This window comes from Oryctolagus cuniculus, chromosome 8, assembly GCF_964237555.1.
Source record: "Oryctolagus cuniculus chromosome 8, mOryCun1.1, whole genome shotgun sequence".
NCBI classification, from domain to species: Eukaryota; Metazoa; Chordata; class Mammalia; order Lagomorpha; family Leporidae; genus Oryctolagus; species Oryctolagus cuniculus.
Window position 1 is genome coordinate 9,037,807 of NC_091439.1, and position 13,629 is coordinate 9,051,435.

At 43.1% G+C, this 13,629-nt stretch overlaps 1 protein-coding gene and 1 long non-coding RNA gene across 3 annotated transcripts in view; one reads left to right on the forward strand and one right to left on the reverse strand.

Annotated features, from left to right (window-relative positions):
• Nucleotides 1–8,304, forward strand: part of LOC127483240 (uncharacterized) — a 54,109-nt gene extending 45,805 nt beyond the window's left edge. The window contains exon 3 of the long non-coding RNA XR_007909337.2: nt 7,555–8,304. This is a non-coding gene — a long non-coding RNA (uncharacterized lncRNA). The remainder of the gene's footprint in view (nt 1–7,554) is intronic.
• On the reverse strand, nt 3,053–11,648 carry NPY2R (neuropeptide Y receptor Y2). 2 transcript variants are annotated; one of them, XM_008267271.4, is made up of 2 exons: nt 11,294–11,648; nt 3,053–6,821 (listed from the first exon to the last, which is right to left on the reverse strand). In XM_008267271.4, exon 2 carries the CDS (start codon nt 6,778–6,780, stop codon nt 5,632–5,634), a length of 1,149 nt encoding a protein of 382 aa, XP_008265493.1. In that variant the 5' UTR covers nt 6,781–6,821; nt 11,294–11,648; the 3' UTR covers nt 3,053–5,631.
• Nucleotides 11,649–13,629: the final 1,981 nt, after the last annotated feature.

Sequence of the window (13,629 nt, forward strand, 5' to 3'; positions counted from 1 at the left end):
TCCTGTTGTTAATATTCCTCCACATGGTCAAATGTAACAGAATTCAGTGTATTGTGTAGATCTATTTTGACTGATGGTATTGGACTCCAACTTAATGCAGACAATGTATTCGGAAGCCCCAACTCTACGTGTATCCTTTGAATCCTGTTGTTTCTCTCTCCTCAGTTCCATTCTGGAAATAAGATTTTTTTTTTTTACAGGCAGAGTGGGCAGTGAGAGAGAGAGACAGAGAGAAAGGTCTTCCTTTGCCATTGGTTCACCCTCCAATGGCCGCCACGGCTGGCGCACTGCAGCCAGCGCACTGTGCTGTTCCCATGGCAGGAGCCAGGTGCTTCTCCTGGTCTCCCATGCAGGTGCAGGGCCCAAGCACTTGGGCCATCCTGCACTGCACTCCCTGGCCACAACAGAGAGCTGGCCTGGAAGAGGGGCAACCGGGACAGAATCTGGCGCCCCAACCAGGACTAGAACCCGGTGTGCCGGTGCCGCAAGGCGGAGGATTAGCCTAGTGAGCCGCGGCGCCAGCTTGGAAATAAGATTTTGATGTACACCAGAAAACAGAGATGGTTCTGCAGTGGATGCCCTCCATGGGTCTACATGTCCTTAGAGGCAGACCATAGATAATTCTATCCGAATGGACACCAGTCTTGTTAAAATGTGTTGGTGGTGAAAACCACCAATTGGATATCTGTCATCATTGATGATCAGCTGATCTGTAGAAATAAGTTACACACTCACCAAGGAACTTTTTCAAACTGTGTATATTCAGAACATTTTGTTTACATTCCAGAGTGCATTTTTCCTCCTCACCACACAACCCCAAAGCCCAGTGATAGTTACTGATGGATAGTTACATGATGGAGATGAGTATGTCATTTGGGAAAAGTCTAATAACCACTTTTCGATGGCTGATGATTCCACACACAGATAATGTACAATGTGAGGAAAAGAGACATGTTCACTTATTTTCATTCAGCTACCTACTCTATAATTTACAAAAGGGGGAAGATGTGCAAATAGCATGGCATGATTTGCCATAACCTGCAGATTCTTCATCTTGTGACCTCTCCCATACCCGTGAGAAGCTGAGGAGTCTGTGAAGATCTAGTGTACCCTGGCAGAAAAAGGTCAGCAGTCTGACAAGTTTCGTGTATAAATTCTCACAAATCAATTCCTAGTAACCTTTCATTTGATAAAATTCCTACCTCTGTTTAATGTCATTGGGTATATGAAGCCGTTTGCATTCTGTACTATTGTTAGGTTAACTGCTCTGTTCTCTTAAGGAAAAAACAATTGTTTTGGTCTTTTCGGTCATATATATTGACAGTCCATCTCTTATTAACTTGAAAATTTTAAAGATGGTTTTCTGTCTGAGATGTTATCATTTACTTTTTCTCATCCTAGGAAGTTCATGCAGAATTTTCTGTGGTTTTTAACATCCTGCTCAAGTCTATATAATTCTCTGGGTTCCTTTTTTCCCTCTATTCCAATCAAGCTATCATAGGAACAACAGGCACCATTTGTCTTTCACTCTTCAGTCCACCTACACTAACAGGGCAGTTTTAAAAAATAGCTTTAACACATTGGCTTCAATAAGAGAAAAAAAGAGGGGCTGGTGTTGTACTGTAGTGGGTTAAGCCACTACCTGCAATGCTGACAACCCACATGGGCACAGGTTCGAGCCCTGGCTGCTTCACTTCTGATCCAGCTCCCTGCAAATGCGTCTGGGAAAGCATCTACACGCACATGGGAGACCCAGATGAAGGTACTGTCTCCTGACTTTGGCCTGGCCCAGCCCTGGTCATTGTGGCCATTTGAGAAGTGAACTAGTGGATGGAAGATCTATCTTTATCTCTCCTTCTCTCTTTCTCTATCTTTCAAATAACTAAAATAAAGCTTAAAAAACAAAAGAGAAAAAGGAAAGATCATATAATCAACTTACATCATGGCCACTTTGAAGAAGCTCAAGAGCCGCTGGGGAGAGGATGAGGTTGGAGCCCTAGATAACACCGCTTGGGCAATCCTCCCACTTGTGACAGTGTGACAGCACCAAGCACCACGTTCTTCCCTCCATGTCCCTCCATGCATCCTATGGCTAGAAACACAGGAACTAAGTTTTCTTCAACTCCTTGATGGCAGAGTTTGAGTTATATTTCACAGACAGAAGACACTTACATGAATTTTGGAAAGCAAAAGAAAAGTCATTATTGAGTAGAGGTGGGCAGGTTTGTAGGCTTAGCAGCAGGCAAAATAATTTTAACTGATAAATCCATGCGTCTTTGTGTGTTCAATCACGTTAAAGTTATACAGTCATTAGTCATAGTTTCCTCTGATTTTGCATGTCCTGGTCTCCTCAATGCTAGTAGAGACTCTTGATAATTTTCATTTCTCCATCTACATCCTGTTGTTAATATTCCTCCAAACCAGCTTCTCTGGTTTCATAGAATTTTAATTCCCTGTATTAAATCACTTTCTAATAGAAATATCTGCAATGGCTCCTCTAGTTATCTGAAATGTGATTGGTACACTTCACTAATGCCTTCATTCTTACCTGGTGACAAAATTCCAGATAATTTCGAGTGAGCCATGAATAAAGTCTATGCATAAAGTCTTTTCTACACATGCAAGTACCTACCATTAATGACCATCAAAATGCAAAACCAATATGATCCTGAACCAATGTCTATTCTGAACTCCCATATAGCTAAAACCTTACTTTCCCAGACGTCATGATAAAATGGGAGAAGTATAAGATTTTCAACCTTGCATATCTATCTTCAAATTTTGGCTTTAATATTTACTTTGCCTCAAAAACTCAATCTCCTTGAAGAATATTTATTGAGAATTAGCTTGGTGCCAAGACTTGCAAGTACATATGATACCACATTGGTGAAAACAGTCCCTGTCCCCTGCCCTTATGATGCTTAAACTCCAATAGCAAAACTGAAGTAAAAGAGATTTTGTTTGAGAAAAGCACATGGGTAGAGCCTGGTGCTAAACAGTCTTCCAGCAATAAAACGATTTTGAGTTTATCATAAGAATTAGGGGGAGACATTGACGAGTTGTTTAAAAATCACTCTGGTTAGCAGGTAAATATTGTATTGGATGGGAAAACGATGAGCTATGGAATGATTAGTTAGGAAGCTACTAAACTAATTAACCCAGATGAGCAATACAAGGGGACTGAAAAGACAACCAGATGTGAGAATTCATCCAATATGTGGAATTAAGAGATGGAAAATTCGAGAGTGGCTCTGAAGCGTAAGGTTGTTGGGAACTGGGTTGTAGTAGTGTCATCCATTGGGACAGGAAATACAGGAAGATAAATGGGAGGTGGGGCAGGTGAGCTGTGCATCAGAACAGTGGGTTCTGTTTCAGATGTGTTGGATTCGACCTCCTAGTGAGACACCTATGAAGACGTGTGATTTTAGCTGACAGAGATACAAGTTTGAAAGGTGTGGTTTAGAAATAATGACTCTGGAGCACTCAGAATCAGGATTATGATTGCAGTTATAGGAGTGGATCCCCTGACAGGTTCAGGTACAGAATAGAAAGAGAACTCTACTAACTTTGGAGCAGCCACTTTCATTTTCCTTTTTCAGTTACATCAAAAACTGAAGTCTCAGAAAAGAACTCAGATAGACGATTCCACGCAATTTCTCTAATGTCCCCTTTTTATTTCAACAATGAAATCACTACATAATAAGATATTTTATTAATGAATGGACATATTTAATTATGATATATGTTAATTGAATCAATAATTCTAATAATTTAATGCCACAACAAGTGATATGGTAGCATATACATTCTTTATAGTGCAACATTTCTTGAGTGGTGGAGCAGGGGGAGCAATTTTAACCACGATTTGAATCTAAGCAAAGTGACTGCCATTTAAAAGAGAAAAAAGCTTCTTCTTAGATAGTTACACTGAGTCCGACAGAAAAAATAAAGTATTCGATTCCATGACATATAACAGCCATTCATGGTTTCTTGTTTCCTTCTTAATTTCTCTCCCACTTAATCTATTGTTTTCAGTATTTCAAGACCACAGTTCACTTCGAGACTAGTCTTTTATTTTTACCATGGGAAGGAATGTGATGGATCCATGATAGGAATTTAAACTATATCCATAAAATGAAGTTCTTCAGTTCATAAAATTAATGTTGTAGCTAAATATAACACTCCTGTTAAATTTATTTAAAATTTAAGGATATTAATAAATTCTGTTATTTTACAAAAATATGACTACAGTGAAACCTCCTTAATTACGTCAAAAGAAATACATCTATTTTAATATCTGAATTATTTTAATGAGTATAATGTGGTTTTAAACATCTTTGGCTGGATACGATGGAAAGGAAATTTATATTCATAAAATCACTCAATGCAAAATAGTATATCATCTTTGTTCCACTATTTATGGGCTCAATTTTATATGTATATATTCATGTTAGTGAAAAATATAGCTAATTATTTTGAAAACAGCATAAATAACTTTTGTGGAATTGTTTGAAATGGGATATTGCAAGTTGGAATGAATACAATGTTTCTAGTATTTCTTACCAGATGGGTCCATTTTAATGAAATTAAATTGTTCAAGTTATCAAGATTGGGTCCATGAAAAATGCAGTATTCTGTTGACACTTCAGAACTATGAACCTGTGCAAAACTTGCTTACGAATAACCGTGAAATGTTATAAAATCCCACAAAAACTATTTTTATAGTCTGATTTAGTTTATAGTGCACACAAACTTAGCTCCAACATAGGAAAAATGTTAGAAATCATACATTTTTAAAAGTTATGACAATTGGCACTGATTAAAAGTAACAAGTTGTATGTATATTTGTTATCTAAATGTATCTATATAAAGGAGAAATAACTTGAGATGAGAAATTAAATGATTGTTTACATTTCTTATAATTCTGAGGATTTTATTCTTTCACTCTGAGTTGAACATTCTCACCAAACATGCATTTGGCTTTAAGAACAAGTGGCTCACTGAAAATTCAGGATTTCTCTCATCACTAGCCAATATATTAATTTATACGAGTACAGCAAATTTCCAGTTTATTTCCTGGAAGGCATTCAAACAGTTTGCCTGAAATGTTTGCGTACAGCATTCGCTGATTAACTCTCTCTATAGAAGGAACAATAAAACCAAAATACACTCAAGGTGATCCCGTGGTTTCCTACACAAACTTCCATTCAGCAGCATTTTCATTAGAGGAGGGACAGCCTTGATTACCCAGCATCCCAAACCCAGGTCCCAGTGTGATTCGAGAGTCAACCACTTTAACAACACCTTTAGACAATGCTGATAATGTCAATTGCTTGTTCCAGTTTCCTTCAATGTGAGAAATAGTCACATGTATTTCTCTGTGCTTTTACTCATAATTCAACCGAGCATTCCAGCAATTGTGGTTAAACCACTCTGTTGCCCTATCTGTGAATACAAAGTCTTTCCACCTACACTCTGCCCACTGTTCTCCAGGAATTACACTGCAGATGTTTCTATTCATATATACTTTTTTCTTCCTTAAAATGGGAAATCAGGATGCACCTGCGAGACTTCATCAACCATGCATATAGCGTTGGTCAGAACCATCTGCATATTTTCACCCCAGGTTCCTTAGACGTTGGTAGCCTCTGTGAAAGAGTCATGGGGGCCATTGTTCTTTTTGACTTCCAGGTTCTTTTTAGCCTTGAATGTCACAGACACCTCTGAGTGGATGGCATCCATCCTCTGCTCACAGCGGAAGGCAGAGAGGAACGCCTTTCTGTAGTTGCTGTTCATCCAGCCGTAGAGAAGAGGGTTGGCGAAGGTGGAGCACATGGCAATGATGTGGAACACTGTGAAGATGAGTTTGTACTCCTTCAGGTCCAGGACCTGGCTGTCAATGTCCACAGCAAGTTGGAAGGCGTGGAGAGGCAGCCAGCTGACCGCAAACACCACCACCACACACACCAACATTTTGGTCGTTTTCTGCCTTCGCTGATGGTAGTGGTCACTAGCAGTTCCAGGGCTGATATGATTCTTCAGTTTGCTCCAGATGCGAGTGTAGGAAAAAGATATAATGCCCAGCGGCAAAACATACAGGATCAACAAGGAGGAAAGACTGTAGATAGTGCTGTAGATGCTCTTCTCCTCCCCCGGCCACTTCTCAGTACAGGCCACAATCTCAAAGTCTGGAATAATCTCAATCAGCGAGTACTCTCGGAAGATGGCCAGTGGACTCGCCAGCAGGGCACTGATGCCCCAGGCCAGGCCAATAATCAGGAAACTGATGCGCTTGGATATCTTGCTCTCCAGGTGGTAAACGATGCATCGGTGACGGTCCAAGGCAATGACTGTCAAGGTGATGGTGGACACTTGTACTGCCAGTCCCTGGGCATAGGGCACCAGGTGGCATAGGACGGGACCCATTTTCCACTCCCCCATTAATGTATAGGTGAGAGTGAATGGAAGACACAGGGTGTTCACCAGGAGATCTGCCACTGCCAGATTAGCAATGAAAAAATTGGTTACTGTGCGCATGCTCTTGAATTTAATCACCACATGGATCACTAAAGAGTTGCCAATGACCCCTAGCAAGATGATGGAGCAATAGGCCAGAATGAGGACAACCTGAACCTCAATGAGCTTGGTGCTGTCTATGAGCTCTGGCTCAGGGTCAGGAGCCAGCTCACCTCGAGGAGTGGGTTGCCCTGGTCCATACGGCTCCATCTTCATTTCTTCCACTGTCTGGTTCTCATCAGCCTCTGCATTTATTGGGCCCATTTTCAGCACAGTTTCTCTCAGCCTCCAAGAAGGACAAGTACCTGAAATTACAAATATAGACATATATGGAACCAGGAAAGCACAAGGATGAGGCAAAGGAGTATAACACATGGATCGGTGAAGATTTCACAGAACATAACATTTTAGTATAACGTCCTTAATAAGTCTATTCACAAATATAAAATCAACCTAAACAGATTTCTGAAATGTTACTATAACAGGAAAGCATAATCCCAACTACAGTAAAGATACAATTTCAGTGAATGTTGCTAAATGGATTCAGAAGTTTTAACTTTTTTTTAAAAGATTTGTTTTATTTGAAAGGCAGAATGATGGAAGAAGTGGGAAAGAGAGAGGGAGAGGGAACCTCCACCTGCTGGTTCATTCCCCAAGTAACCGCAAGGGCCAGGCCCAAGCAGGGAGGCTAGAACTACATCTGGGGACCAAAGGACTGGGGCCATCCTCCACTGCTTTCCCAGGTGCATTATCAGGGAGCTGGATTGGAGCAATCAGGACTTGAAGCGGCGCCCATATGGGATGCAGACGCTGCAGGCAGTGGATTATGCTACAGCACAAGCACATATACATTAATTTAAAATAAAGACAGGAAAATTTCTTTCAATATCTTGAGTACTTTAAATGGATACACAGTACAAACTGTATAAGAAAGGGCCAAATATTAAAACCCTGAGCCTGGTGCCTGGACTTTGGGACCATAAAATATGCAAGATAAACTCAGCAGATTGTGTTTTATAGCTTTTTTTTTTTTTATAGGATATGTGCTGGGAATGAAAATCTGCAGCCAGTGTGGAATTGCTGATTTTTTTACTTTCTACCTAACACAGCAGAACTCTACATAAGTTATAGGCAAAGCAATCCTGAATCTGAACCCCATCTCCCTCTTAGCTGTAAATATACAAGTATTGGCATTTTCTTCATCATTTGTTCCAGGTGTTTTTTTCCCTTCTCTGTGCCTGTCTTCAACCAGTGTTGTCCCCAGTGGTTAAGTCTCCTAAAATTTAAAGAAAACAGGCTGTCCCCTCTCCTTCAGCCCCCCCACACAAGAGACCTCTCAGACTCTCCACGACCTCTCCTCCTTATCTTATCATTTCCACCACACTGGTTTCCTTCTTTTCAGTTTCTTCCCATAGTTACTCCACTAGTTTTCCCACTTCTCTCCTGTTGCCTTTCACTTTCCTTCGCTTATTCATTCATTCACTCACAGATAAACAGGTTTCCCATCAAGCTGCTGATGCTTCTTGAAATTTGCATTAAGCAAACTTTAAAAAAACCATCTTGAGCTAGGATTTGCTCTGGATAGAAAACAACAGGACAGTACCTGTACTCAAAGGCACTTGCCTCTTGCCTGGACAAAGATTACTCTGGCATGAAAAGGATCTGTCTGAAATTCCAAGGCAGTCATATTATTTTTCCCAATGTCTCGATATTGCATAAAACCATACATTGATTTTGAGTGTAAAGGTCTTTTTTTGAAGTCTATAGAAAAACCTTCAAAGGCCAACATCCTAGTGGCAGTACCTCTCAAATATACTCATAATCATAAAAGGCTATTAATTCAGAACCTCTTTTGAATTGCAAGGCAGTCATATTATTTTCCCAATGTCTTGATATTGCATAAAACCATACATTGATTTCGAGTGTAAAGGTCTTTTTTTGAAGTCTATAGAAAAACCTTCAAAGGCCAACATCCTAGTGGCAGTACCTCTCAAATATACTCATAATCATAAAAGGCTATTAATTCAGAACCTCTTTTGAATGAGTTTTTAATAAGCTGAGGTTTGTTAATCATAATTGCCTCTAGCTCCATGGGTAGGTGAGTCATATCGATCCAGTCCACAGAGGATGCCTGGCTATGCCTGCCTGGCCCCAACTCCGTTCTTCACCCTGCCCTGCCCTGTTCTGTCTGTACCACATGATGGCCGACTCTTGCAGATGACAGTGTTCACACTTCCAAGTCATTGAGATTCTGCCTGGTTTTGGTCAGTGGGAGGCCCTCATCCCTGGGTCCTCCTCTGCATGTCCCTCCAGCTGGTGATAACTGGTGATAAGCTGGTGTAAACTGGTGATAACTGGTGATAGCTGGTGATAACTGGTGATAGTTAGTGATAACTCCTTGCTCTTGCTAACGACTGAGCAGGCCCAACATTTAGCTTCAGCCACTTGTTCAACCAGTTCTCAGTCTCCAGTCTCTCCTCTTTTACATTCTTGAATAGATTCTATTTTGCATTCTGTGCAGAAAGCATGCTGACATTAATTTGCTCTTTCATTAAAAGGTCTGTACCTACAAGTTGATAACTAGCCTAAGAAAATCCCAACTCCTTAGTGTGCCCTTCAAGATTTTTCTTGAAATCATCCCTGCCTATCTCTCTGTCCTCATCTCTCTGTCTGTCATTCTGATTTATTCCCAATTTCAGTGACACCTCAGCCTTTCTCATGCCCCCCAGCCCTCCTTGTTCTGAACAGGGAAGTCTCTCATTTACCTCCAAAAGCTGTGCTCACTTCTAGGGCTGGAGGTACCACACACCACACTGCAATTGTGTTTCCCTGTCCACCTCACCTCAGCAGTTTCTTTGAGGACAGAACTGGATGGCCTTCACCAATTGTTAATCCCTAGCACTCTATCTACTGCACACAAAGTACTGAATGATGTGACAAACCAAATGTGACTCCAGAGGAAGGCACAATCTCATTGAAGAATCAAAGCCAGCTATTTGATACGGAGTATACCTGTAGTCCTGTCCTTCCCTGAAGGTAACCACTGTGACATGACCTCCTGATACCTGTCTTCTTGTTCCTAATCCTGTAATTGCTCTTAAAACCCTCTTGAGTCGATTCCCAAGTATAATATTTTAAATTGCCCATCATAAATCTTTCTACCTCAAGAGTTATTATTATTATTATAAATTATATTTTCCTCTCTGTTCCTTTTTATTTCTCCACACCTGTCCTCCACCCCCACCCCAGGACCCCAGCTGCACATAGGAACATGGGAGTACACATGTGCTCCCATGTCTGCTTTACTGGTACAGTCTAGTTCTCCCAGCATGGACTTCAAACAGAATGTTCCCAGGAGTCTGGGTCCTCTTTCCCATTTCCTCCATTCTTTAGGAACTAGAGAAAACTGAAAAGAAGCATTCAAATCTTGGAGTGTATATTTATTTGCCATGCCATACCATTTTCCTTAGACTAAGGAAGAGACTGCCTTTACAAAGCACAGTTAGTCAATCTGACATGTCATTAACAGAATTAACAAGACTCCAAAGGTCGCAGTTTGAGGATTGTAGCCGACTCAGTTGAGAGGAAGCATGAGACTGGAGGATATTAAGAGGAGGAGTATATTTGATTTATTGATTTATTTTGCTCTTTCTCTTCAGTCTTATTTCTTTATTTCAGAGCTTTTCATTGGAAACTTCTCTGCAGGAATTATCGATTTACAAGCTATTAGCATATGGGCACTATTAGTTTTTAAGCATACTTGTGGCCTTCAGCGATGTCAATGCATTACTCAGAGCAAAGAATGCATCATTTAATGACAGCACTTCTGAAAAACTGAAAGAAGAGAGTACACAGAGGAAGCTGCCAATTAAATACTCAAAAGCACAAAAATTAAACAACCAAGGAGACAAGGGAAAAAAACCTTCCCTGAAATAAAGTTAAATGTGACACTCACATTATTCATGACATTTAAGGAGAACTACGAGTGGTATAGTTTTCTTGAGCAGGTGAATCTCTAGAGACTTTGCTATAGAAATGCTTCTTTGTGGAATAGGAAATGAATTTCAGGGGTTTGTTCAGAGATTCTGAAAAAGCTCAAATAACCTGAGGCAGAGAGCAGTTGATGCTTTAACCACATTTTTTTTTTTTTTTCTGCAACAGTATTGTCACACGTTAGCCAAATAGAGCTGGACACCTTATGGAGAAATTTCTTCCAGGGATTTTTTTTCCCAAGCAAAAATCCCAGAAAAGGTGCCAACCATTCTACCTGTGCATTCATTTTTTAGTCCTGGGGTGGGGTTTGGGGTTAGGAGGATGAAACTTTTAGGAATGCTACAAACAAGATAGGATATTTGCCTAATAAGTAGAAAGCTGAAAATATTCGGCATAGTGGCTGGGAATGCCTCTCTTCTGTGTATTTTAGCTTCTGGCCTTCCTTCGAAAACAGCGCTGGCTATCTTGTATTGGGTTTAAAATGATGAGTCCCTGTTACAAAAAGTCAGAGCTTTTAGTGCCAGCTCCTCCTCGTCCACCCTGTGTTCTCACCAGCGGGCAGCCCGGGACAAGGAACAAGAGCCACTGTTCAGTAGGAAAGGTAAATCCTTACAAAAGTGGACACTGGGGATGGCAGTATCCCCAGACCCCTTCCTTCCAGGTAAACCTGCGGAAAAAGTCCGTGCACTCATGAAGCCCTCCCCCATGCGCTCCTCCTAGGACTCAAGAGCGCTCCGTTTGGGACATTCCGAGCAGGTGAATCAGAATTAGGACTTGGACTTACTCAGCCGGCCCTGGCCTTTCTGCAGAGACGTGGAAGCAAGAAGCGTGCAATCCGTGGGTCCGACGATTACCCAGACGGCCGACGCAGCGGGGACTCTCCAAGGTCTCCAAAGGCAAGCGCGCTCCTGTCTGCGTTGAGGGTCCCCGGCAGCTGGCAGCCAGCAGCGCGAGCGGCCGCCGGAAGGCTGGCGCTGCTGGGCTCTGCCACCGACCTCTGCGGCCGAGCGCGCTGGCACCGCACTGCGCTGCTCCGAGCCTCGGAGCTGCGCGAGCGAAGTGGGAGGGTCGGGGGTAGGGGCGGCAAACCCCTCCCTCGGAGCACAGGAGACGGCGCGGAAGCTGCGCGGATCGGGCCCTCAGGGGAGTGGGCTGGACGGGAAGTTTCCGTGGCCAGGAAGCAGGGGACAGCGCTCACCGTCTCCGCTGCCCGCTTTGGCTTGGAAGGCAGCTCGGCGCCCCCAGGCAGGTGCCCACCGCTACTTGCAGCCGCCACTCTCGCCGCTCCGCCTGGTGGCCCCCAAATTGGGTGGCATTAGCGTTTGCACCACGCCTACCTCCTTCTCTTCCCTTTGCTCTCAGCGTCTCAGTTTCGAGATGCTCCAAGCGAGGACTCCGTGTTCCCCAAATCCGCGGGGGGAAAGGCGAATGTGAAGGCGTGGCGGGAAAACCAGGCTGGGGGCGAGGGAGCTGCGGTCGCTGGAACGGAGACGAGCCGGGGCTCAGGCCGGCGGGAGGCTGAATCTCCGCGCCTCGCCCCACAACTCCCAGTCCGAAGTGGCTGCCCTTTTCTGCGTGTAGGAGCGTAAGTGGGAAGCTGAATGCACGCGGAGCCACGGAAAAACGGCGCAGGGGCCCATTCCTCCGCACCCTCGCCCAGCGCCGGCGCTCCTTGGCACTGTTTTCTACAGGCAAAGCGAGTTCAGATCCGGCTTCTTGCCCGCGATCAGCGTTTCTCCTAACAGGTGTCCGCGCACCGTTTCTAACTTGGGTGCTGCGGACTGAGGTTGGAAAGCTGACCGCCTGTGCTGTGCGCCCTGGCGCTGGGCAGAAGCTGGGACAGGGAGAGGAGGCGGACAGCCATAGTTCAAAAATGAAACACCATCTCCCTTGCCTTCTCCATCTCGCTGACTTCCGGATCGCAGCTCTTTGGTGGTGATCCAAGTCACTGGTGTGGCCAGGAAGAAGCAGGTGCCCTGGTTCCTCGAGCTGATGCCTTTGTGGCCAAGCCCGCTGCTCTCCTGTTAGTGGCTAGGCGCGGAAGGGTAATGGGGTCAATCCACAGCTGCAGGGCCATTCCTTCCAGAAATTCCTTATTCAAAAGTTATTTTTCCTAGAAGTGTACAGCCGATCTCTCTCTTTTACTTTTTTTTTTTTTTTTTTTTTAAGCTCTGGAGCCTTCCAAGTTAGGAATCTAAAACCCAAGAGACCAGCAGCTGAAGTCTTTCTTTAACCATCCTGTGCTGGGGCATTGGCCCATTACTTCCCCTCTATGCATCCATTTTCGTTATTTCTTTTTTTAAAATTTTATTTAAGTTATACAAATTCCATGTATACAGTTTTAGGAACATAGTGACACTTCCCCCCGACCCTCCATCCTGCCCACACTCCAACCCTTCCTCCTCCTCCCTCTCACATTCCCACTCTTAATTTCTACAAAGTTCTATTTTCAGTTTACTTAATGATCATATAGTTAACTGTACAGTAATAGTTTAACAAATAGTATGAAGAGAAAAACAAAAACACTATTCCTCAACACAAGAGACAAGGACTCTAAATAATCATGGAATCTCAACATTCCAATACATTACATTTCTGGTACTCTATTAGATACCTTGGGTCAGGGGAAACATAATATCTGTCCTTAGAGGACTGGCTTATTTCACTAGAGATTTATTTATTTATTTATTTGGAAGGCAGAGTTACAGAGAGAGAAGAAGGACAGAGAAAAGATCTTCCATCCACTAGTTCAATCCCCAAAAGACCAGTCACAGATGGCTCCAAACAGGGTTGGGCCAGGTGGAAGCCAGGAGCCAGGAGCTTCATCCTGGTCTCCCATGGGTGCAGTGGCCCAAGTCTGGACCATGATCAGCTGCTCTCCCAGGCTCATTAGTATGGAGCTGGATCAGAAGTGGAGCTGCTGGGACTCCAACTGGTGCCCATGTGGGTTGCCGTTGTTCAGGCTGTGGCTTAAGCCACAATGCCTTTCTCCTGTTTTAAATGAGGATGGTCAGGCGGTTCTCTTGGGAGTTTTATGAGATACAGAAAAATAAGATTTCTTTGATATTAATTATATATTCTCTTTTTCTACTCAACGATCAGAGATAAGGGCTGGTGCTG

What these genes read in the sequence shown, in the direction of transcription:
- NPY2R (XM_008267271.4), bottom strand. Translation starts at nt 6,780, where the DNA reads ATGGGCCCAATAAATGCAGAGGCTGATGAGAACCAGACAGTGGAAGAA.